Source organism: Aptenodytes forsteri, unplaced genomic scaffold (assembly GCF_000699145.1).
Source record: "Aptenodytes forsteri isolate BGI_AS27 unplaced genomic scaffold, ASM69914v1 Scaffold756, whole genome shotgun sequence".
Classification (NCBI taxonomy): domain Eukaryota; kingdom Metazoa; phylum Chordata; class Aves; order Sphenisciformes; family Spheniscidae; genus Aptenodytes; species Aptenodytes forsteri.
Genome location: NW_008795376.1, coordinates 233114 through 257518, shown reverse-complemented (window position 1 = coordinate 257518; position 24405 = coordinate 233114). Strand labels below are relative to the sequence as shown.

Sequence of the window (24405 nt, the reverse complement as noted above, 5' to 3'; positions counted from 1 at the left end):
GCAACAACTAAAACATTGGTGTGTTATCAACATTGTTCTCATACTAAATCCAAAACACAGCACTGTACCAGCTACTAGGAAGAAAATTAACTCTATCCCAGCTGAAACCAGGACAGTAATGATGCCTGGGGCCTTTCCCAAGGGCTTTGTATCCTATTGTATGGAATCAGATCACTGGTCTATTCAGCCCTGTGACCGCTCCCACCAATAAACAGACTGTCAGAGCATCAGATGGTCTGTGGCTTAATACCCTGTTTCTTGCTGTTTCCATGCAGTTAATGGATAATCTTAAGCTTGCTAGTGTCCTCTGTGAGATTATGTCCAGTGCTGGTTACACTTTCTGCACATTTGTGTTCATTATACATTTGTGGTTAAACTCCACACTTGGTTTTTCCCATGGCTTTGAGATGTAGCTCTTTCAGCCTGAAAGTCACAAGAAAATATTTCTAAATGTCAGACCAGCCAGCAACAAGCCAGAATATAAAAATCCAACTGGATCTCTGCATCTTTTAAAATACACCCAGTAGCAAAATATCTCCAGCTGGGATGCTATACAGTCTTAGCTGTGCAAGATACCAACTGAATGCCAGCTCCCTCTCACATAGCATGTAAGAGGCTCTGCAAGGTTCTCCAGAAAACTTAACAGGCACGACTAGAAACACTTTGTCCACCTCCCCTCTCTGGCAGACTCTGCCTTAATGCTTGGCAAAGCTCTTGCAATCTGTAACTGGCTGGATGCCCTTGTTTAACATGGCCACGTCACAGAGATGGTCATGACTGGAAAGCCACAGTGTCAGGCTTTATTCTTCAGGGCCGTATAGTTTCAGGGAGGAGGTTATCTTTAGCTCAGGTAAAGACATCCATGCTCTTTCAGCTGCAGGATCTGGTCTTAACCCAGTCTCCTGAGTTTGTCTGTGACAAAATTAACCCTTATGTGATTTTCCTGAAGCACTTTTTTCTGCCACTTTTTTAGTGACTGTTTAATCCAAGCATGTTGATTTTCTTCTCTGGCTAAGGTATGCATGACAGGTTTCTGTAGTTATAGGTTTTTGAGCTTCCATCTGTTCCACAAGTATTTGGAAATACTTTAGGATTGCCCAGCAATTGAAACAGCTCCTCTTCCTCCACACCATGCTCTTTCTCTCTGTTCATATCTCTCTTTCTCCAGACAAACAAGAACGGCTGCACTACTTTTATGGTGAAGACAGAGACTCTGGAATTAAATGAAACTGACAGCTACATAATTGTGGTTGATAGGAGAAATGGTGGAAGATGGAACAGGTACTGGAGGATATGTGAAGTGTTTCCTTCCTTGCAGCCAACTTCTGATCCTTTCTTTCTTTGAAATTTTTGGTTTTGGTCTTTCTGTGGCTGTTGAATTGCTTTTGAAAAAGTAACTTGAGGGTTCCCAAGTTTTCTGGCGTGATGATGGTCTCTACTGTAGTACCTCTTCCACTTATTATTACCAGATTTCCTAATCCTCTCCACCCTTCATCTCCGCTAGCACACAGATAACTTTGTAGTGATTGCCTGGACACCGAGGTGTTCCTCAGCCAGTTGCAAAGCCCTGGCTAGCCATGAAAAAGTCTGCAACAATCCCTCGCAGTCCTTGCTAATTGTAGTGCACCATCCTGACAGGTAGTACCTACCCACAGTCTTTTGTCCTTTCTTTTCCTAAGCCTCAAGCAGGGCTGCTTATGCACACTCCTGCTCTTAGGAATCCCATTCTACTCCCTTTTAACCTGACACAATATTGATTATAAGGAGGTAGGTTTCCAGTATCAGTGTTAAAATGCACCTAATTCTGGCAACTGGAGGTGTCCGTTGTTCAAACTGTCACACTGTGGGTGGGGTCCTTCAGGCCACTTTTGGGCATCTACAGTGTAGTTGTCTATAACTAAACAGTCATCTAGTTTCTCTTAATCTTCAATAAAGAAAAATAAGTACTTATAGGGTAAGATGCATCATGTCATGAAGCAGAGGGCCCAGAAAGATTGAGGGAATCATACCCTAGAAGAATGTATTTTCTCTCCTAAATTTAGAGGTTGTATATGTTGTAGATAGTGTTGAAGCATCTTCTTGTCTTCTGTTTCCCTAAGAGCACTGCTAGGGTTTAACAGATTTCTCATCTCTCCACCCAGGAGCAGAGACTATGGAAATGGCTGGAATTCCTACTGCAATGAGAATGAAGTCTACAGAGTTTATCAACCTCCATTCGTTCTACAAATGTGGACTACCATACACGGGGAAGGTAACACCCATGGGTCCCTTCTCTGCTGAGAACACATCATATGTCTAATGATGCTTCTGTAGGCAGAAGGTAACAATCTCCAGGAAAGTAAGTGCTGCTCTGCTGGTACCCAGCAACTATGAGTGAAGCCTCCTATAAGCAGCAATTTCTTCTCCCCATCCTAACCTAGTGTATTCCCTGGACAGGAATTTTGGAGCCAGTTGCAGTCCCTGGAGGCTTGCCCAGGAGTAGCTCCTGAAATTAGTCTGTGTGATAAAAGGCATATGGGATGGGGGTGGTGTCAGCAGGGAAATAACATTCCCTTTGGACAGCTGTCCAAATGCTCATGTCAACTTGGGACAAATCACTAAAGCCTTGTATATCAATTCACTGGCAGTCATTTCTGACTCAAGTCCCCTGGGTGCTGCTAGGACTGCTGTCCCATTGGGGCTAGAAATACTTTCACCTGGCCAGTACTAACCCCAGCATGAAGGAGGACAAGGAACAGCAAGAGTTAAGTTGCTGGAGACAAGACTGTTTCTGATCATCAAGGATCCTGCAGCATTGTCCAAGAAAAAGCTCAGGATCAGAGGAAATAACCTTTTTTCCCCTAATATAGGTGTCTCATTTGGCTGCGCTACTGTTTATTTCTAGTCCTGAACAGCTGCACATTGTTGGTTTTGTGTATTTATCGCATTTTATTTGGAACCTTCCAACCTGTCTAAAAGCTAGAAGGGCTGAGGAAGCCCAATGATAGAAACAATTAGTATTAAGCATTGGCAGTGCCTCGGAGTGTGGCACGACTGGGTATTAACTACTTCTTCTTCTCTGCAGATGTTCTGCCACAGTGACGAGTCTCCCTTCAGAAATGAAATGGTCTACCTAACAGTTGACATCAATGATGAGGAGACACACCTGTCATTCCTCACAGATGAGAATGGGGAAGTCCACTTCTCACTGCATACCACCAGCTGGAACAACATGCTGTTGATGAAGGTGAACATCAGCTGCAGAAAAAGGAGGATAAAGTGAAGGTAGACTGAGGAAAGGGATAGAAAGTGGAAGAAATCTGAGGTTTTGGGGCACAGTCCTCTGGCTCCTGATCTCATTTGACTATATTAGTAGAAGCATCTTTAATTACTCTCCAGTGCCATCTCCTCAGGGAAACTGGAGGCTATGCTGCGACAGTTCAGCCAAATGGTCACCAAAGGTGCTCTGCTGTCCTGAGCTGGAGCATGATCCTAATCTTTTGTATCCCCCCTCACCTTCCTTTGACTCTACTAAAAACATCTGTTAATCTGAATGCTTCCTCAGAGGAAATGTCCCCTTTCTCCACTCTGGGACATGTTGGAGGTGGCTCAGCAGAACTGGCAGTTGACACCTGTCTCTGTTGAACTCCACTTCTAGTGGCTGCCCTTGCCCTGCAGCAGCACATGGCTTGTCCAGGCTCAGCTTGGCAGGTAGCTGCTCTTGACCTCCCTTTCAATACCAGACCTTGAAGCACTTGGCTTCTTTTCTTCACAACTTTTGATCCTATACCTGGAGCTCGTTGTTACCAGCCTGGCAGTACACCCATCTTCCCACTACCCGCATTCCTGCAGCTGATGTGGGATTCATGCCCAAGCAGTACGATCTCCTATTGTCATCCATTTCTCAGAGACTGGAACTATTGTTTCAGAGGTTTTTCCCTGAGACCCCAGTCTATCCAGGGTGAGATTCCCTAATTTTGGTTGGGCAGGATTTGGTGATCAGAGGTCCTGTAATCTAGGAGGTAGATTTCTGTCCTCAGGGAGCCTGGGGACAGGCTCTAGTTCTTGTTCCTAGGCCCACAGCTATTGTCCACAGAGCCCTAAATTATCTGCAAGGAAGTAGAGCTTCACGATATAAAAGCTGTTTTGGTGCCTGTTGTGCTTCAGAGCATCTGACCAGAAACACAAACTGAAAATAGGGGTGCTCTGCTGGGGTTAAAGTCTGGTGTGGGGTGTGTCTCCATGGAAAGTGTCATGGTTTAACCCCAGCCAGCAACTAAGCCCCACACAGCCGCTCGCTCACTCCCCCCCGGTGGGATGGGGGAGAGAATCAGAAGGGTAAAAGTGAGAAAACTTGTGGGTTGAGATAAAGACAGTTTCTTCCCATGGGCAGGCAGGTGTTCAGCCATCTCCAGGAAAGCAGGGCTCCATCATGCGTAATGGTTACTTGGAAAGACAAATGCCATCACTCCGAACGTCCCCCAGCTTCCTTCTTCTTCCCCCAGCTTTATATGCTGAGCATGATGTCATATGGTGTGGAATATCCCTTTGGTCAGTTGGGGTCAGCTGTCCCAGCTGTGTCCCCTCCCAGCTTCTTGTGCACCCCCAGCCTACTCGCTGGTGGGGTGGTGTGAGAAGCAGAAAAGGCCTTGACTGTGTGTGAGCGCTGCTCAGCAATAACGAAAACATCCCTGTGTTTTCTCCCCCCATTCCCCATGACTGACTTCGGAACACACTGTCCCCCATGTTCTCCCTAACACAGAAGAGAAGCCTGCCTGCTTAGCTCCCTGTGTAGCTCTGGATCAGAAGGTGGTGGATGTGTGGTGGTAGGGGAATTCTGGCTGGGCTGTACGCACTGCAGCCCCTGTAACCTTCCCAATGGGTTTCCAGGAGGGCCTATCTCAGCATCTCAGCCCCCTTCCCTGCCTTATTCTCTGTCTTTCCCTCTGCTACCCAAACATCTAAGAGTCACAGGGTCCCACTCTCCAACACTAAGCCCCCTGACCCTGTGTTCTTTTGCAGGTGGCACTGGACTTCTCACACAAGGAAGAAGTTCTGGGACTGGGAAGACGACAAGTCTGGACCTCGAGGCTGCTCCAGGGACCTCGTGCTCTGTCCAAGCTGTTGACAAGAGTGTCCTCCTGAAGGAGAACAATATCCTAACAGCAAATGCAGTGAGTGCAGCCTGTGGTGACCAACCCCCTAGTGTCTGCCTGCCTTCTGTCTCCGTGCATTGGTGGGAGGAAGCCCATAGTCCGTCCCAGGACACGGCTGCAGTGTTAGGTGGCCACCCTGGCATTCCCCCTCCTCGGCCTCTGCTGAGCAGTTATGTGGTGGTCACGTTCCTCACGCATCAGCCCTGCACTGTGGGCCTCTGCCTGGAGAGTGGTGGATGCTGCACGGCACTGCAGGGATAGGTGGGGAGAGCAGCTTCAAAGAGATGCTGGTGCTTTCTGCTTGGGTGGAGAGTGCTTAGCAGCTTTCCTCACATCCACCTGTCTCTCTGCTCTTCCATCTTCTACTAGGCAGTGAAGCTAAACCTTTGAAATGGAATTTTGCCCCAGCAGGGTCCTCCTATCCCTCTGCCCCAAACATTGCTGAATTATAACCATATGACAGATGAGGCTGAGCACCTGAGCAGTTCTTTGGAAAACAGTAGCTAGGGGACAGCACCCAGTGCACACAGTGGCTAGTGAAAAGTGGTCAGGATTTTGTCGGCACCCAGGTGCATTCTGAGAATCTAGAAGGGCTGAAGGCGCTTACCTTAAAGCAGTGTTTCAGAGGAATGAATTTAAGACTTAGAACAAAAATACTGCAATAATTGAAAATCCTAACATAATTCCACAAGGTGTGTCAGAGATAATACACATGTATATGCCTCATGCAAAGTTGTAAGCTAAGTTATAGCAGGCCAGCCTGTTACAAAGAAGCTTCACTAAATCCAGGGTGACTTGCTGCACCTGTAGATAGGTTCCACAGTGTGATCTGGTGTTCCATTTTACAGAAATGCTGTTCTAGGGCATCTTGCATCATCTACTAACAGTTATATAAAGTAGTAATCATTAAATATGTAAGTCAGATGTGCCAATGCCTTGTGCTCAAACTGAATAATGCATTTTATCCTAATCTTTCACCCTAGAGTTAAAAGGCTTGAACTGTCAGAGGTGAAAGTTTGCAGACTGAAATCTACTTGCCTACATCCACTCCTTGGGCTTCATGTCCTTTAGTATAAGCTGGGCCAGTGCCAACTTCCTCAACTGCAAAGCTTTGTGAAGTATAATAGAGGGATACAATCCAAATATTTGACCCGGCCAGTTCCTTATGAAGACCTCTGTTTTTCCATTGCAGCTGTATGAGAAGGTCTTTGATGACAGCTTTACAATTGGAGGATGAAGGTTCCCTTATCACTTGGAAGACTTTGAGGCATACCTTGTCTGCCCCAGCAGTCCAGTCTCCACAAAAAGACTCGGATGGGAGCACCATGGTACCAAAGTGATGCTGATGTTTTCAGTCTGTTTAAGGTGAGTCTCTACACTTGTACCAAACTTTTCCTGAGCCAGCAGTTTCCAGTATGCCATCCTGAATGCCTACAAGAATTTAGTCTTAACAAACATCAGCTGCCCTGATTTTCATTGCTACAAGTTGTCTGTGCCTTGTTCGTCTGTGTGGCCACACTCACTTGGGGACTATGGGGAAAAATGAAACTTATGAGTAAGCATAGTGCAAACCACTTGATTAGAAAAAGGCAGTGTAAAAATGAATGAACTTAGTTTAGGCTACCGTATCTACAAAGGTAGATATGGCAAGAATATTCCAGTAAGACCTGAGCACCTCACCATGTTTTGACTAATCACCGTTTGGCTCTTATTTTATTTGCAAACTCATTTACTCTGTGTTTCATTGAGTCTCTTGTTACTTCTCCTCAAAGCAGTTTTAATAAAAAGAAGTCCTTCACAATTTGGCTTTATAGCTAACTGTCAAGACAAATGACAACATAACTAATCCACTAACAAGCACAATAGCCAGAAGATTAACATAGAATCATAGAATCATTGAGGTTGGAAAAGACCTCTAAGATCATCGAGTCCAACCGTCGGCCCAACACCACCACCCACTAAACCATGTCCCTAAGTGCCTCATCTACTCGTCTTTTAAATACCTCCAGGGATGGGGACTCAACCACTTCCCTGGGCAGCCTGTTCCAATGTTTAACCAAAATATCTGCTAACTGAAACCCAAGCAGTGCTGCTTCTGTCAGAATGCTGTTTAAAGAAATATATGCAAGTAAAAGCACCTCAAAATAGGAGAAGGGGGTAACAACACCCTGAAAAGAACCCAAAATGGAGTCTGAGTTGCATGGGCTTCTCAGGCTGACAGAACTATACCTTACAAATACAGACCCTGATTCCCCCCAAAGGCATGGCACTCTGCTGTCTTCTAGATGCTTACTCCTGGATTATGTTGGATGCCAGTTAAAGGAGATCCCACTATATCTCAATTATTAGTGACCCTGTAACAGATGACTGTCCTGTAACGTATGACTAAGTCCACAGGCATGTACAGCCTCTGCAGAAAGGGTGAGGACCCATACTCTCCATGGAGGGTTTTGGCACTTCAAGAAAGTAGAAGAGTTCTCACTGACTTGCAGACCATTAAATCAAAGCAAGGATTGCTCACAGGATCAAATACGTTCTTTTGGTGTGATAATGTCTTCTTCTCAGTCCATGCACATGAGGGTGCATTCAATCCAATATTTCCACTTTGTGAAGCACAGGCCCTGAGAGTCTGAGTGTTATTCGGACAAAAGCAGAATCCATACTAAGCTGTGACTGAGTTCCCCGTCAGTTTTCTAAGCCAGGACTGGTACTAACTTGTGTAAGAACGGTTGTGTGAACACAGCCAGTCAGATCTTTCCATTCTAAAATTGTGCAAAGATTTAAAGCTTGGTATTTTTTTCTCTTAAGTTTTTCATGGGATATATGGCATTTGACTCTATAGAGTTTTTTTGTTTCCCCAGCCAGTCAGATCTTTCCATTCTAAAATTGTGCAAAGATTTAAAGCTTGGTATTTTTTTCTCTTAAGTTTTTCATGGGATATATGGCATTTGACTCTGGCTCATTGTTAGGGTTAGGCATATGAAGTTGAAATTTACTTTTATGAGAAGTAATAATTGGCTCCAGTATTCCTCAGAAGCTGGTTTCCATTCCTCATGCACTGGCCAGAGTCTGAGCCTGTAAGTCTATGCATATGTATATAAACAAGCAGCATTTTAAAATGTTTCAGCTACTACCAGCCCCCTTATGATACCTGCTATCATGAGATATTTTCAACATTCCTTGTTCCCTTTTACTTATCATTGATTTACTCTCTTCACTGTTTTCCCAGAAATTGTGCGTGAAAATATTAACCAATACTAGAATCAAGAAACCAGTTTTCTGTATGCGACCAGGCTTTAAGAAAAAGATGTATCCTGGAAAAGGCAATGTTGTTGGTAAGGAATAGACATGTCCATCTCCTTGACTGAAGGGGCTCTCTTCTCCCAGTTCTGGCCAGCCTGTAGCTGAGAGGGCTGACTTCCATCCTACTGTGTTTCTTGTTTGTGTGTGAGAGGAGTGAAGCTTGTGTCCAGTTCAATGGACCTGATTTATAAATCACAGATAAAAGCTCAAATCTCTGTGCTTTATTGGCTGTCCCTGTGTTCTGCGCCCTTCACAGAAAATGTAGTATGCTCTCCATCAGCACTTTCACAGATTATTTAAGAGTGCAACTCCATTTGAGCATGCTGTCTCCTCCTGGATCCGTACCAAACTTACTGGATCTGTCAGACTGAGCCTCAGGCTAAACTCCATCCAACTCTGTCTCCCTAAAGCTGTGTTCCTCAAAGGTACAGACACTGTGTCAGATTCTCACTGAAAAGCCAACCCTGTCCACTCTTGTTCTGTGTCACAAAGCATTTATGGTGTTAGATTGCCTGTGAACGAAGAACTAATTTCACCTGGAGCTACATATGCTATTTTCAGAGGTATCAATCACTTGCTTTTCTGCAGAAAATCATGTTGGCCATAATGATTCTGCACCTCGCTCTGATAACATGAGGAAGCCAAAACCACGGACACTTTTCCCAGAGACCTGGATTTGGGATTTGGTCTCCTTCAGGTTGTTGACAGCCTCTACTTGCCTTCCCCAGAGAGATCCCTGGAGACTTCTGACTGCTTCTGAGCAAGTTCTCCTCTCTCTCTTCGTGCTGTAGGGATGATGGGCAAGCATCTGTCCAAGATGCTGTACCTGACACCATCACAGAACGGAACGCCAACACCTTCTGCGTTGCCGATACTGGCTTTGGGTTCTCTTCTCTGACCGCTCTTAGGGTCTTCCAGTCTTTCTTTGTAGATCTGTCACTGCCGTACTCTGTGATCCAAGGAGAGACTTTCAGCCTAAAAGCCACTGTCTTCAACTACCTCAAGGACTGTATCCAGGGTGAGTATTCCCCCAGTTACACACCTCTGTTGGAGCAAACACTTGAGCCCAAAGGCAAGCTATGAGCTTCTCAGGAGCCCTAGATACTGGTGTCTGGGCCACAAAGCAGAGCCTCGCACTTCATGACCCATGGTGTTTGCTCCTTTGTGCAGTGCCTGATACTAACACTATGCCAATGTGTGCTTGTACACCCCACCACACTCAGGTGCGCACCACTCTCACAGAGATCCCAGAACTAAAGGTGGATGCCTGTCCAGACTGCTGGTTCACCAGCTGCCTCTGTGCCAACGAAGCAAAAACCTTTAAGTGGAACGTGACAGCCACCAGGCTGGGTGAGGTTGAGCAGAGGGATGTGTGGCAGCTAGCGGGAGGAGGGGTGGAATTTGCCTGCCTCTGCATGTCTGGTCCCGGTGCTTGTACATACAGCTGTCCGCTGCAAGTGCTCAGCGATGTGCCCCTGTGCTCCTTGCAGGCAAAGTGAATGTCACTGTGAGCAGCATGGCAGAAGATTCACATGATCAGTGTGATAACAGGATTGCTGTGACACCTTTGCAAGGGGGGAGAGACACAGTGATAAAACCTCTGCTTGTGAAGGTTAGTCAGGCCTCAGGGTGGAGAACACCTGGGAACAGTGGGTTGTCCCCTGAGGCAGTTAGCAAGATGCTAAGAGGAAGTTTAGCCCCTTCTTCTTGGAAGCAGACAGGCTGCTGAGGCATGGTGACTTCCTTTCCTGCCTTCCCTATCTGAACTACTTGTTCTCCATCTGCAACCAGGAGGTGTCCTACAAGAGAGGACCCGAAATGCCTTTCTCTGTGCTGCAGGTAGGGGACAAAAATCCCTGACTGCTATTGGTCATGAGAGCAGGATGGAAGGGACAGGGCTACTGCTAATACCAAGAGGTGGGAGGAATTTGTCGGGGAGCAAGTGCTGGTGGCACCATCCCTGCCTGGGAAAAAGACGACTGTAGTTTGTCCATGTCTGTCTTCTACCTGGCAAAGTTTCCTGTATTGAGGCATTTGTTTGCAAGTCTCAGCTGCTGTGACTCAATGTCACACTGAGCCTCACCTGGGTCTCCTTGGGATGTTACACTTGTGTGTGATACTTCTTCCACGGGATAAATTTCTGGGTTTTGCCTTCCTCAGATAACACCATCTTTAAAGAGTTCTCCCTGACACTGCCTGCAGAAGTGCTGGAGGGATCTGGCCGAGCCACTTTCTCTGTGATTGGTGAGAAAGGCTTTCCCTGCTCTTGGGTCCCTGGTGGGAAGACTTTGCACAATGCTTTAGCCTTAACGACGCATTGACCCAGTTCCTCCTGAGATAAACTGTAAGGGGTGTGATGTTGGCCTCAGAAATGTGCATCAAGTCATCTTTTTCAATATTTATTCCTCTTGTAAGGAATGATCCTGGGTGATCCCCAAGTGGTGGGGTATCCCCTCTGACATCTGTCACTGCCATCCACCTAAGTGAACCAAAACCATCCCTGCAGATTTCCACCTAGTTTGCCTCTATAATTCTTTTGCCTCCTTGATACCCACTCAGGAATGACAGCTCTCTTCACCTTTCTTCAGATCCCCTTATCTTCGCGTTCCATCCCTCCTCCCAGAACCATGACATCTTCCCTTTCTGTGCTGGCCTAATCTAGAAGGGGTCAGCAGAAATCTTAATCATCTCCTTTCAGTGAGGGGCTGGCTCTTTTCCAGGATCCCAGTAGAGTTTAGAGAAGGCAGCAGTGCCTTTGTTTCATACTGCTGAACGTCTGTGCTTTTCCGTTCTCCTGCCCCTCCACCTCAAACTTAAGGGGACATCATGGGCCCAGCACTTCAAAATTTAGACCACCTGCTAGAGATGCCCTTTGGCTGTGGTGAACAGAACATGGTTCAGTTTGCACCAAACATCTTCATTCTCCAGCACTTGAATAAGACTAAACAACTGGACCCAGAAATTGAAGATAAAGCACTGACATTCCTGAGAACAGGTAAACATTGTCCTTCTTCCTTCTGCTGCAAAATGAAGGTGCTATAAATCAAGAGTGTGGGACACTGGTCTGGTGGGGAGGTGCAGGGCAGGGGTGGGAGCACTGCCAGAGCTGTGACAAAGGAAGGTATCACAGAGAATAAGGGAAATGTCTCATGGAAGGAAAAGCATGTTTCTGAAGAAGCAGGACTTCTGTCTTTGCCTGTTATTGAGGTACTAAGCCTGCTTTTCCGAGAAGGGTGTGGGTAATTAATGATCTCCATCATTATGTGACGCCTGTGGTTTTTTCCCTTATCAGTCCAAGGCAGACCAAAGTCCCTTGTGGAAACAGGGCATCAGCTGTTATTAATTAGAATAAAGAGTGGCCTTTGGGGATAGATAGGAGTTTGGTAGCTTAGTGTTTCCCCGTGTTTTAGGACACGTATTGTGGGGGCATGTCAGCTCTGTCCAATATAAACTGAATTTAATACAGTGCCAGTGTCTGTGTCTCATTTTGCAACATGCCTCACATTCCAGCCTGTCGGTCTCCTTATCCTGCTATGCTGCAAGCTCAGCAGCCTCCCATGGATAGGATTTTACTCCCTCTCCTTCCTCCTTTCTCTCCTGTACCATGAGTTAGGACAGATAGCTGGGAGGGGGGGCATACCCAAGAGAGTGGCAGCAGCAGAGGGGCAAGGTGGAGAGTAAACAGCGAGGCTGTGTGGAGGGTAGTTGAAGAGCAAACAAAGGTGGACAGCGTTCTGCCTTCAGAGCTTAAAGGCATGGCTTTGTTGCTTTCTGTATGTCCCATAAAAAATGTTTTCCTGAGTTCCAACAGGGCTAGCAGAAGTGCTGAAAAACAAACAGGGTTTCATATTGGTCCCCTCTAGGAAAAGCCTTTCTCCTCACTCCTACAGCTCTTTTTATTGACAGCAAGGTGCCCATGAGGGTTCTCTGGGGCACGGGAAGACATGAGGTGAGTGAGCATGTCACCATTCTGCAAACCAGCAGGGCAGATACCCACAGTACTTGCACATAGCAGCTCTAGTAACGTAGAGCAGCCGCATGGCGCACTTCAGTGATGCTGTGCAACTGCTTCTTGCCACGCTGATGCTGTGGGATGCATGGGGAATTGTGGGGTGGTAGGTTTGCCTCAATGTCTCTGGCTGTAGACCTGGTGAGGTCTCTTGCTGTGAAGCCTTCTTCCCACAGCAAGGATACAGTTTGAGATGCTACAGGCCCTCACACTGAAAGTTGTGTCCTGGCACGTGTCTCCATAGGTTACCAGCATCAGCTACTCTACAAACATGATGATGGCTTCTACAGCACCTTTGGAAAAGCTGTCAACCAGGGCAACACATGGTGAGTGACCAGAGTTGGTACTGTCATCCCAAACCTATTGTCCTTGCTGGTTCAGCTCCTGGCTGTGACATGGGATTCCTTTGTGCTCTGCCCACAGGCTGACAGCTTTTGTAGCCAGGTCCTTTGGACAAGCCAGCTCTCACATTTACATCAATAAGGATCATGTGCACAACACTCTGCTCCGGCTGCAGAAGCACCAGCTGTCCAGTGACTGCTTCTAGAGTGTGGGGAAGCTCTTCAACAATGACTTGAAGGTATGGCTGCCAGACATGGGAGTGGGAGCAGGAAGAACACAATGTGAGGCACAGGGTTGCTTCCACAGGCTCTTCCACTGTGCACAGTAGCACAAAGCAATGTCCCCATGGCCTAGCACAGCCAAGGCAGCTTCCCAGAGCAGAATGAAAAAGCGTGGCCTAAAACAGTAGGCATTTCCTCTATGTGAGGTTTTAATCTCTGCTAGGCTTTCTTCATTTTTACTCTAAACAAAAGGCACCAAGGCTAATTGTGCCAAGGCACTTCAAGGGCACAGGGAGAAATATTTTTATATTTTAGTGCTTGTCTAGAATAGCCTGGCTGGATTCTCCCTCTTCTCATGCCTTACGATGCACAATACTCTCCAGGTAGGTCTAACTATGTGCTCTAATATGGGATTATCTGAAGACGCAGTTGTCCCTCCACTGCCCAAAAAGAATGACTTCTCCTGGAGCCTGGCATCCCCAAAATGATTCCTGCAGTGTAGCTGGAAATGCACCAAACTCTTGGTGAACATGTCCTAGTGCTCAGGTACTGAACAATGTGCATGCAGTATGGCAATACTTGGGTTCATTGTCTTTGTAAAGGTAAGAATAATCCAGACTGCTCAGATTGCAAAATTACCCATATTAAATACAAGGCAGGTTTATGAAAGAAAACAGGCTGCTATTTTAGCAAAGCACAGGGTTACACTTTTTTTCTTAAAATTTGGATGCAGTACAAAATAAAACGAGAGTGTGCATGTAGACTGTTCATCCTTCTCTGACTTTCGTTAATTTCTCAGCTTGGGCTTTCTATCTGAACAGAACTTTTTGGAATATGTTTTGTGCCTCCACCCCCCTTACGCTTCAAAGTTTCTGCTATTCAGTGTGAACGATGCTTCTCAGGATCTCAGCCCAAATTTTCCCCCCCCCCCCCCCCCCCCCCCCCCCCCCCCCCCCCCCCCCCGTCTATGTGCTCTAATATGGGATTATCTGAAGACGCAGTTGTCCCTCCACTGCCCAAAAAGAATGACTTCTCCTGGAGCCTGGCATCCCCAAAATGATTCCTGCAGTGTAGCTGGAAATGCACCAAACTCTTGGTGAACATGTCCTAGTGCTCAGGTACTGAACAATGTGCATGCAGTATGGCAATACTTGGGTTCATTGTCTTTGTAAAGGTAAGAATAATCCAGACTGCTCAGATTGCAAAATTACCCATATTAAATACAAGGCAGGTTTATGAAAGAAAACAGGCTGCTATTTTAGCAAAGCACAGGGTTACACTTTTTTTCTTAAAATTTGGATGCAGTACAAAATAAAACGAGAGTGTGCATGTAGACTGTTCATCCTTCTCTGACTTTCGTTAATTTCTCAGCTTGGGCTTTCTATCTGAACAGAACTTTTTGGAATATGTTTTGTGCCTCCACCCCCCTTACGCTTCAAAGTTTCTGCTATTCAGTGTGAACGATGCTTCTCAGGATCTCAGCCCAAATTTTCCCCCTCATTTTAGATGTAGTCTTGTCTCATGTCTGAGGATGCAAGCAGAATGATTGCAATCATTCCCCAAGAATTAATGTCCTCTGATGGGAAAAGAGGCTCCTGCGATCCTGTTTACCCATATTAACCTGTAGCTTCTCACAGTCAGCTGAATTGTATGTAAACTTGCATTGCTTCTTGTATGCAAATCCTGCATCATAAAAACTTTGTTCAAGTGTCCAGTTGTAACATATATAATAAAATAAATAGCTTAATGGTTTGCTTCATGCCCTTCTATGAGAAGGCACCCCTAGGCTGTATGCACAATATGGTTCTCAGGCTGCCCGCAACACCAGACTCATGATATTCAGTAAGTGAGCCTAGAGTGCTTTCCTTCAGTCCCCACATGTCCAAGAATGCCCAGAGGCACACTACTGTACTCTCTCAGATATGCCATCCATAGGCAGTTTCAGTGGCTATACAATGACAGGCAAGCAATGGTTGGTCTTGTCCCTTTCTGATGTTTGTCTGTGTGACTTGCAGGGTGGTGTGGATGATACAATCTCATTAACAGCCTATGTCACTGCTGCACTGGTGGAGCTCCATCTGGAGAAGAATGTAAGTCACATCCGAACTCTTGCAGGGCTTGAGAGCATGCTCCACCCTTCATTCCTCCCCAGGTCTGTGGTTTCAGGGAGTACCCAGCTTGAGTTGGTGAAAGGTTCTGTCATGTCCCACCTTTGTATACAAAAAGCTCAACAGGAAATTTTTAACTTGGTAAGGAGTTCTTAATATAAATGGCCCGATTTGCAGTGAAGCAGAGCATCCCATTCCCAACTGGTCTCAGGGGAAACAGTTGTCTCTGAAAATGGCTCAGGGCTTGCAGGGAAAGGCAATAGTTTTCATTAAACTGACCAATATAGCTAAAGGAGAAAAAAAAGACCACCTTTCAGGTATGCAACCCCACTGCTCCCTTCAGACCTGAAATAAAAGCAGTGGTCTTCAAGCCAAGTGTAGACTATTCTAGCCACAATGGGCTGATATTCCAGCCTTGCTGGTACAGTTCTAAAACCATCATAACCCCTTGGGAGCCGAGACCCACAGCATGCAGGTCTGACAGTTCTGAGCTAGCGTGTTACCAGACACTTCCTACAGCTGGATTCTCCAGTGTAGTAACAATCCCCCATCCCAGTGACATGTCCAGTCACATCTTTTTTTTCAACCCACAGAGAGTGATGCTTTGTCCACTCCACTTCATGTTCCACAGCCCTGAGAGAGATACTAGCACTGAAATACATCCAGGATTGTATGGGTTGTATCCCAACGTTGAGGGTTGTGATAGATTTTCACAACAAAAAGTGGTCAGAGGAAATTCACTGGGTTTGGATTCCTTTCTCAGGACACCATGCTGGATAATGCCTTACATTGCCTCAAGAATGTAACACTTGATAAGGCAAGCCTTTATGTCAAGGCCTTGATGGCTTATGTCTTCACACTGAGCAAGGGCATGGAGATGAGAGAGCAGCTCCTGGATATGCTAGAGAAGGAAACTGGTAGGTTGTTGCTGTTTAGATTTTGGGTTCTAGAGATAATGACCGTGTTTGAGGCCTGATATCTGTAGGATTTAATTGCAGTGGTTTGGGAAATTTAACTATTCTCAGATTGGCTTTTGTATCAGAAAATGGTAATTTATTGAAGCTGTGAAAGTCTCTAATTTTCTCAGACCCAGGAAACAATTTCTAATCAAAAGCAGCAGAGGTGATTCATGCTTAATTTGTGGGGTCAAAGTACTCACTTGAGTTGCGGTGCTCCCATCATTCTTCAGCAATTCATACATAGTACAAGAGATCTTGCAGAGGAAACTTGCTTCACCATGCCTATTCAGCTGCTGGTCAGGGCATTTACTTGCAGAACTCAAACCTTTTGACTGCTTCCCCATTGCTGCTCTGCTCAGCTCAGGGCCCTTGGGTGGATGCGTCTTTATTGCTATGCTGCTGAGCTTCGTTCTTCCTTTTGTCTCTTTAACTTGGAAAATACTCGACTTCTGTCCTAAATGAGGATGCCAGGTGGGAGTTTCAAAGCACCTAAGCCTATGGTTAAACAGTTAGTAACAATATTACCTGATTTGGCTTACGTTCCTCACTACATCTGTTCATCTGGCAGTATGGTGAACTACATTGGGGACTGAAAAATAGCATGGAAGAAAAAAGGGAGAGAGGATTTTTCAGCCTACCAGCTACCAGTGCAGAGTGCAGTTCACTTGCACAGCCACTCAGGCTGCCCAGCTGGCTTCACAGGGTGGCTAGTGGGCAAACTAGAAGGAGTAGAATTGCACGCAGAGTGCAATACTTTTTCAGAGCTGCCTCTGGGATAGTACATATGGAACAAGTGACTGGAGCACACCCTCATTGATATCCAGTCAGTCTGATGCTTCTAACTTACCAAGCACTTTGGAAAACGTCCCCTTAAGGCCCTAGGGCACGGAGCACTACAAACTGCCTACGGGTCAAGTGATAGTTTTCTTTGGCTCTTGCTTCCACTGATAATAGTTAGCAATGACTTGGCAAGAGCAATGGAGTTGTAAGTGAGGGAAAGGTGTTGTCCTACATGTTTAAATGTGTCTGTGTTCTGCCTACTGAGTCTGAGGATGTGACTGCAGCCACCAGCTGCAGCCAGTTTGCTTGCTGGAGAATCTCTGCCCGAGAGGATTATTTTCTGCTGGCTAGAGACACCTTCCATGGCTTGGTGGCTGGGATTCTGTTAGCCTCACTAACAGGTTTACAGTTGGATCTCAAACAGGAGTTTGGTGCTTTTTAAAGAATCAAGGTTAATCTGTAGGTCATCTGTAGCTGCATCTCCAAGACACCTTCTACCACTTCATGAAAAAGTTGTTCTGCTTGTCACCTTGGAAGTAACAAATCACAAATCCCTCATGCAAAAACCTTCCATTGTGATAAACACAATGAAGTAATACCAGTCCATAGAGTCCCTGAGCTAAGTTCTGAAGTCTTTATGCTGGTTTTATGCAAACAAGTGATTCTGTGATTCTTATTTCAAAAGTGAAGTTTTGTTCTGAAACCAGACTTTGAATTTAAAAGCATTTCAGGTTTTCACATTTGTACCATTGTAGAAGATGTCTACGTTGGCACAATTAAGCTAAATACTTAGCTGAATTTTGGTTAGCCCCCTACTATCACTACAGCAAAACATTCAACCAGACTCAGATGCATTCAGTGCCTGTGAGCTTGGACCACAGGTGGGACCCAGCTCTAGCTTAAATTATCCTAGCCTATGAGGCATAGTGAGGATGCCAACAAAATAAATTGGGTAGTCTTGCTCCTCTGGTAGCCTGCCACCAATTCTCCCTCAAAGAGTGATCAATTCTTGTACAACAGATCCAACTGACTGGAAATGAGTCCTAGAGCTTTTCAGCACAGGGAGCCCTGTTAGACTATCGTAGGTAAATGCAGAAACAGCAAAAATGCTGTAGCTTGGGGACATAGATTTGAATATACATAGAGCTGAATAAGACTAGGACTGTACTTTAAACAAAAAACCTCTCTTCAGAGTCAATCAGTTTCTAGGGGAACTGTTTCCTAGAGGAACTGGTTGAGGATTTGGGGCCTGGATCTCTCTGTGCTTTCAAAGGAAGACATGGAGTCTATCATAGATGGCTGGCCCTTCAGAGTACAAAAACAATAGGAGGGATGGGCTTCTGCACGCTGAGGTGCCCCAGAAAGGCACATGCATTTCTGACGGTGTAACTAACTGCCAGTCCTCAAAGGGTACCAGGGCAGGAGAAGCTGATGTTCATAGGGATCTACTGTTCTTCTCTTCCACATGTTTCTCCCCTAATCAGCAGAGCTCCTGACATCACATTCCAGTAGTGAAGAGTCGTCTTCTTCTATGATTGAGACAGTAGCCTACATCCTCCTGGCTCATGTCTCCAAACCAGACGTGGCACTCAATGAAGCCTCAGTGAGCAAGCTTGTGCACTGGCTCAGTGGACAAAGAAATGCCTTTGGTGGGTTTGCTTCCACACAGGTAACAAGCCAGGGAAAGTCATGGGGGAAGGAGAGAGATACTGTGCCTGGAATGATGTACACATCTCTCATGTGCATGTCACTCTAGATCCATCCTTTGCAGACAGGCATACATGAGCCCTGCTTGGGAAGGGGAATGCCATGGGGAAACTCTTTTTCTCTGTGGTGTAATTTGGATTACCCAGTGCCTGGGACTGCTAACCCCAGGGCTCAGAAGCCACCCTTTCCAGGTAACAGAAGTCATCCTGCTGCCTGTGGCATAGACCCTACCTATGCACTTAGTGGCATAGACCCTGCTTGTGTCAGAGTGTGAATCAGGGCCATGAGGAGTGTGGTTCTCCCTGCAGTGCCTGACCCAGTGTGCTGGATCTTGTACTGCATGGCTCCACAGCACAGTGACTCTCTCTCTACCTTCAGGACACAGTTGTTAGCCTGCAGGCCCTCACTCAGTATGCAGCCCTGATTCCTCAGGAGATCAGAGATGTAAAGGTGACAGTGAAAGGCAAGGAGGATTCTCCATTGGAGTTCCATGTGCACAGGAACAACAAGTTGGTCCTGCATCAGGCATCTCTCCTTGCTGTCCCAGGGATGTACACAGTGCAGGCAACTGGCAGTGGCTGCATTTATGTACAGGTGAGTATATATAAGGAACTGAGCTGTCAGGTTTTGCCACTGACTATTGAAGTGAGGTTTGGTTCTAAGCAGGCACTATAGTTTCAAATTCTGAGTAGGATTTGGCTTTCTAGGCAGAATCACGTCAAGCTTGAAGGAGCTCAGGTATACTCTGTTGACATGGGTTTATTGCAACCATCTATGGTATCTTCTTCTCAGAAATGTCTCAGCTTTGCTGTCTCATGCTACAGAGCCATGTCATTGTTAAGAGATCAGTAGATTTGAAGTCAGAAGTGATGAGATACAGAACAGAACCTGCTTCTATATCGAACATATGTTGCTGATGTCACTGCTTCAGGAGCTGAGCACTGTATATTTTCTGACATAATATTCTTTGGGTTGTTATCACATGCAGAGATAAGGAGTGACGTAGGACCAAGGTCTTCTTATCCCGGTACACAAACACAACTGGTCCAGGAGAATACATCTTATTTTTCTGGCAGCTTTGATAGTGGTCTGTTTATGAGCCATTCATGCAGCAAAGAACTCAAGTCACTCCCTGTGAAAACCTCCCTCACCGGGTCACTTCTGTTCAGCCATCTCTTATGATGCTCACAGAGGATCTGCAAGCAGTGTATAAGACAAGAGGACACAACAATTATTTATTGTTAATGCATGTAGGTGGTTACTAGGACTTATACTACTTGGCTACACTTGAATATAATCAATAAGCATAAGACATCTGATAAGTACCTGCTGACCAGGCAGTCTGTCACCAGGCAGGTGGAGGAAGATTGGCCTATGCTGCTCTTTGGAGGAGTGTGATCATCCCTCTTGCTGAGTTGTCCTCTTCTGATTCTTTGCTCTTTCTTTCTTAAGGATTTTATACTTGTTTTGTCAGTATTTTTCCTCTTGAGACCTAGAACTATTAACTATTATCATGACATCAGTTAACAGTTACACTTCTTTCTGGGTTTTAGCTAATGGGGCAGGGTTTTAGCTAATGTACTTTCTCACACCTTAACAATATTTTTTTTCAGTAAGACAGAGGCAATGTTGTACTGAATGAGGCCTTGGATCACAAATAGCTGAGCCTCCATGCTGAGGGTTACATTTGGCAGATGTATCTGATGCTATGTGCTAAACAGCACATGTCTGAACAGAAAGCACAGCTGGGGCCAACTGTGTTAGCCACTGGTTACCAATTCATTAAAAGCTGGAGGCACAGGTAGCCCTTTAGCTCATACAGGGAAGCCCTGGGGCACTTCACAGAGATGTTTTCTCCCCCACCAGACTACTTTGTACTATAACACCCCACCACCAAAACCAGAAAAGGTCTTTGTCCTGGATGTGGAAACAGTACCAAGAGAATGTGATGGTGTCAGGAAACAGGTTGATGTCCATGTATCTGTCAGGTATGAGATCCCTTGAGGCTCTTTCTTCAATGGAAAGAAGTGGGAGTCCCAGTAGTATGACCAGAACCCCATAAAAACCTCCTGTCTGTGGAGACAAAGACACAGGGGAAGACTGTCTTCTTCTCCTGAGATCCCAAGGAGATCGTGAACTGAGAAGTAAGGCCTGGGAACGCACTGGCAGTGGCTTGCAGAACCACAGCAACTATCTCAGTCAGCATGGAGCAGCTCAGCAGCCACCAGAGCACTAGCAGCTGAGATGGCAGCGTTCCCAAGAGCCAGAGCTCCCCCCTTGGGGGACACTTGGCAGCCTGGGCTGAACCAGCCCTGGGGTGCATTCTTCTGCAGTGTGAACCTCTGCTGGAACCAGACAGCAGAAACCCCAGTCCCTATCCATATTTCACTTGCCTGCATCTGTCTAGGATGAGTGTTTTGGTCCATATTCTCCATGCCCTACTGTCCTGAAAGAGAACAATGCCAACGTTGCCGCTCTCAACCTGTAATATCAAAGATCACTTCCACCTGTTGGAGAGAGCAGCATGAAGATTAACCATAACACATTTGCTGCACAATCTGTCTCCATATCGAGCAAGTAGATGGGGGCTATTTTTGGTCCCTTTCTCCTATCAGTTAGACATGCTGCTGAGCTTTCACATCACTGTAGAGCAGGCCAGAGTTTGGAAGTGTTCATTAGTATCTCCTAGAAATGCTGTGAAGACTTCCACATCTAATGTGCTTCTCTCCTGCCTTTTTTCAGTTACGTAGGGGACCGTGAGACCAGTAACATGGCCCTGGTGGAGGTGGAGATGCTGTCAGGGTTCATTCCTGTGAAGAGCTCTGTGGAAGCGGTAAGACTTTTTCCTCTGGCCTTTCCTGAAGATACGAAAATCTATTTTCCAGATGTTGCTCAGCCAGAAATACCCAAATATCTAAGAACTGCTGGAGATTGGTAGCTACTTATCTTGCTACAAATTAACTAAACTAAGCAAGTGCAGATATAGTGGGCTACTTCACAAGACAACTTTCCACTTGCAGAACTCATATTGTGCAGTTTTTCATGTTCAGTAGTGAGGATCACATATGCAGTAAGAGGTTAGAAAGGAGCTGAAAAGCACCTAGTTAGAATCATCTGGGGTGCACTGACACCCTTCGCTGCTGCCAGTGTCATTTGTAGGGATACTCCATAAAGCAGCGTTGAATCCCATAGAGTTGTTCAATGACATGCTCCAGTGTTCCAGGAGATAGCCAGGAAGATCCATCATAGCCTCCTACTAACCATCTTTCCTTTTGCTACAAGTGCTGAAAGTAGGAACACGGCTCAAGGACGCTTGTTCCAAATCTGAAAAAATCTTTTCTAAGGCTTTGTGCACTCACAGCAATCTCAATGCCATTATAGCTGGGGAATGCAGGCCTTCCCCTGACTAGGCTAAGTGCTTTAGTCAGCAGTGGTTCACTGACAAATACCAAACTTGGTGTGAGACAACAGGGAAGGCCAATGAGCTGAGGCCAACCAAGCTCCTCTCTTGTCTTCCTGTACAGCTGGAGAAGATACCCCTGGCCAAAAAGACAGAGATAAAACCAGACAAAGTCACGGTCTACTTGGAAGAAGTAAGAGGAAGACCACAGGGAGCTGCCCATTCAAGTAGTAGCAACTGCAGTACTTTGTGTTGGGACTCTCAGAGATCAGAAATACAAATCTCTAGGCTGGTCAGGCAGGCTAAAATTTTGGCAAAAGAGGAAGAGGGTGGAAGAACCTAGAAAGACAGAGAAAGAAATCTCTGATGCAGAGGGAATAAAGCTGGTATGTAGGTGACTTTGAGATGGCCAGTGCATTTTGGCTCACTTCTATTCTTCTCTCCAGCTGGGTGAGACTTCTCTGAAGCTTAACATCTCAGTGAAACAAGATGTTGAAGTGCAGAACCTGAAAGTGGCAACAGTGCATGTCTACGACTACTATAAGCCAGGTGAGATTTCACTGACATAGGCAAAGAGTAACTATTATACCCCCCACTCAGACACAGTTCTGTCTGTGCCCCTTATTCCCTCATCTCCCTTATTCCGGTGCACTTCCTCCTGCAACTCCAAGCTTGGGTTTCCTCTGTACAAAGCTTCTACATTCAAGTAGCAGAATCACTTGCTTTTCTGTTCTTGAGATGAGACCGTCTGGCACTATGATTATGTTCTGGTGTGTATGTGTTCAAAATGACTGTGTTTTTTGACTTCCTCTAGCTTCAAGCTACGTCTCTGTGGAAAGGAAGCTTCTCTGACAATTTACCATGTCTTCTCCAGCTCCTTAGCTCTCTTGAAAATACTTAGGCATTTATTTAAAATCAGTGTTACATACTGCCACCCTGATCCACCAGAAGGCAGAATTTAGTGCTATGCTTTTCATGTATAGTATAATAATCCTATCATCCATTGGGTGCTGCCACGTCTCAGAGGATAATAGGAAAATAATTTCTTACCCTTTAAAGGTCTAAATGATTTTGGAATCATTCTGAGTCTCTCTGATTATTCTGTGCTCAGTATGAGCCGAAACAGCAGATGGAACATTATGAATTATTTTTAAAAAAGAATTTGAGAACAAAATGGAAAAAGTACCACTGGAGATTTAGAAAGCAGCACCACAGGCCTACATGTTGCATACTGAATTCCATTCTTGTTCCCCCTTCCAAACCATGTCAAGAAGAGGAGGAGACTTCTTAATCCAACCTTTACAGAGCTAAATATTGTCACTTAATATGCTCTCTCTTTGCTTTCCATCCTGTACAAGAATTTTTGTGCTCAGTACATACAATCTAAAAATTGTTATCTGACATGAAAATACTAATTATCAGTAAAAAAGCAAGGCTATCAGGACACACTACTGAAAGGTTCTCTATTTACAAAAGTGTCCTTGCATTAGAAGGTATCACAATGCATAAGAGGGTCTTTTACAGCTGTATTGGAGACATGTTGGGGAGACAGACCATTGGTCTGACCCACTGTAGACATTTTTCTTTTCCTGCATTCACAGTCTGAAGAGTAAAAAATTAAGGTAGTGGGATGGTTGTGTTACAGAGAAAGAAGATTGGCATTACCCCACCATGCAGTTCTGCAGCTCACCACCCTTTCTCTTTTGTTTCTACAGATGACCGCACAGCAAGAGAATATGTTTTCCCTTGCAGTTCAGGTTAGTGTTAACAGGCTTCCAAGGTGGGAACAGCTGAAAGAGGGTAGAGGACTGGTGGTAAGCAAGGAAAGCAGCCAACCTCTGCTCTGTATTTAATTCCGTCATGTGCTGTAGAGCCTTCTTGGACTGCAGGTTGAATTGGGATCTACCGTACTAGTTGTGGGCACAGTTTCTAGTCCAGGTATAATGTCAATGCAGACCAAGGCTTGAGCATACCATGGAAGGTTAAAAGGATCTATTTCTATTCCATTTCCACAACTCCTCACACGTGCAGTCCTTGCAGCATCCCAAAACTAAATGCAACTGGAAATGCCAATGTCAATGACAAAAAGATACTGCAACTCATTCCCTAAGATCTCTTAGCCCTTAGATAGCTTCCTAAAAATTCATCAAGCATTTTGCCTTTTCTTGCTCTTTCTTACCACAGATGTCTCGAAGAAGGGTTCCTACTAAAATGCCCTGGCTCTGCAACCAATAATCTGTGTTTTCGGCTTCCATAAGGAAAACTTCATTGCTCTGGCTCTCCTTTTCCCTGCTGTGTTGGATGCACCCTATTTCCTTTGATCTATGCCCTAAGTTTCTATGTGAAACCTGGCTTGATACACAGTAGTTTGGGATCATAGAATCATAGAATGGTTTGGGTTGGAAGGGACCTTAAAGATCGTCTAGTTCCAACCCCCCCCC

At 45.5% G+C, this 24405-nt stretch overlaps 1 protein-coding gene across 1 annotated transcript in view; it reads left to right on the top strand.

Annotated features, from left to right (window-relative positions):
• LOC103899966 (alpha-2-macroglobulin-like protein 1) overlaps nucleotides 1-24174 on the top strand; it is a 27475-nt gene extending 3301 nt beyond the window's left edge. Inside the window, 28 exon segments of the mRNA XM_019472403.1 lie at nucleotides 1169-1243; nucleotides 1245-1281; nucleotides 2142-2251; nucleotides 3065-3226; nucleotides 5002-5037; nucleotides 5040-5153; nucleotides 6328-6403; nucleotides 6406-6500; nucleotides 8365-8470; nucleotides 9027-9135; nucleotides 9230-9449; nucleotides 9656-9788; nucleotides 9929-10054; nucleotides 10230-10277; nucleotides 10599-10682; nucleotides 11257-11433; nucleotides 12692-12773; nucleotides 12871-13027; nucleotides 15026-15100; nucleotides 15882-16035; nucleotides 18342-18526; nucleotides 18943-19158; nucleotides 20431-20552; nucleotides 21307-21397; nucleotides 22089-22157; nucleotides 22411-22513; nucleotides 23680-23721; nucleotides 24149-24174. Of these exon segments, the coding sequence (XP_019327948.1) occupies nucleotides 1169-1243; nucleotides 1245-1281; nucleotides 2142-2251; nucleotides 3065-3226; nucleotides 5002-5037; nucleotides 5040-5153; nucleotides 6328-6403; nucleotides 6406-6500; nucleotides 8365-8470; nucleotides 9027-9135; nucleotides 9230-9449; nucleotides 9656-9788; nucleotides 9929-10054; nucleotides 10230-10277; nucleotides 10599-10682; nucleotides 11257-11433; nucleotides 12692-12773; nucleotides 12871-13027; nucleotides 15026-15100; nucleotides 15882-16035; nucleotides 18342-18526; nucleotides 18943-19158; nucleotides 20431-20552; nucleotides 21307-21397; nucleotides 22089-22157; nucleotides 22411-22513; nucleotides 23680-23721; nucleotides 24149-24174 (3030 nt within the window).
• Nucleotides 24175-24405: the final 231 nt, after the last annotated feature.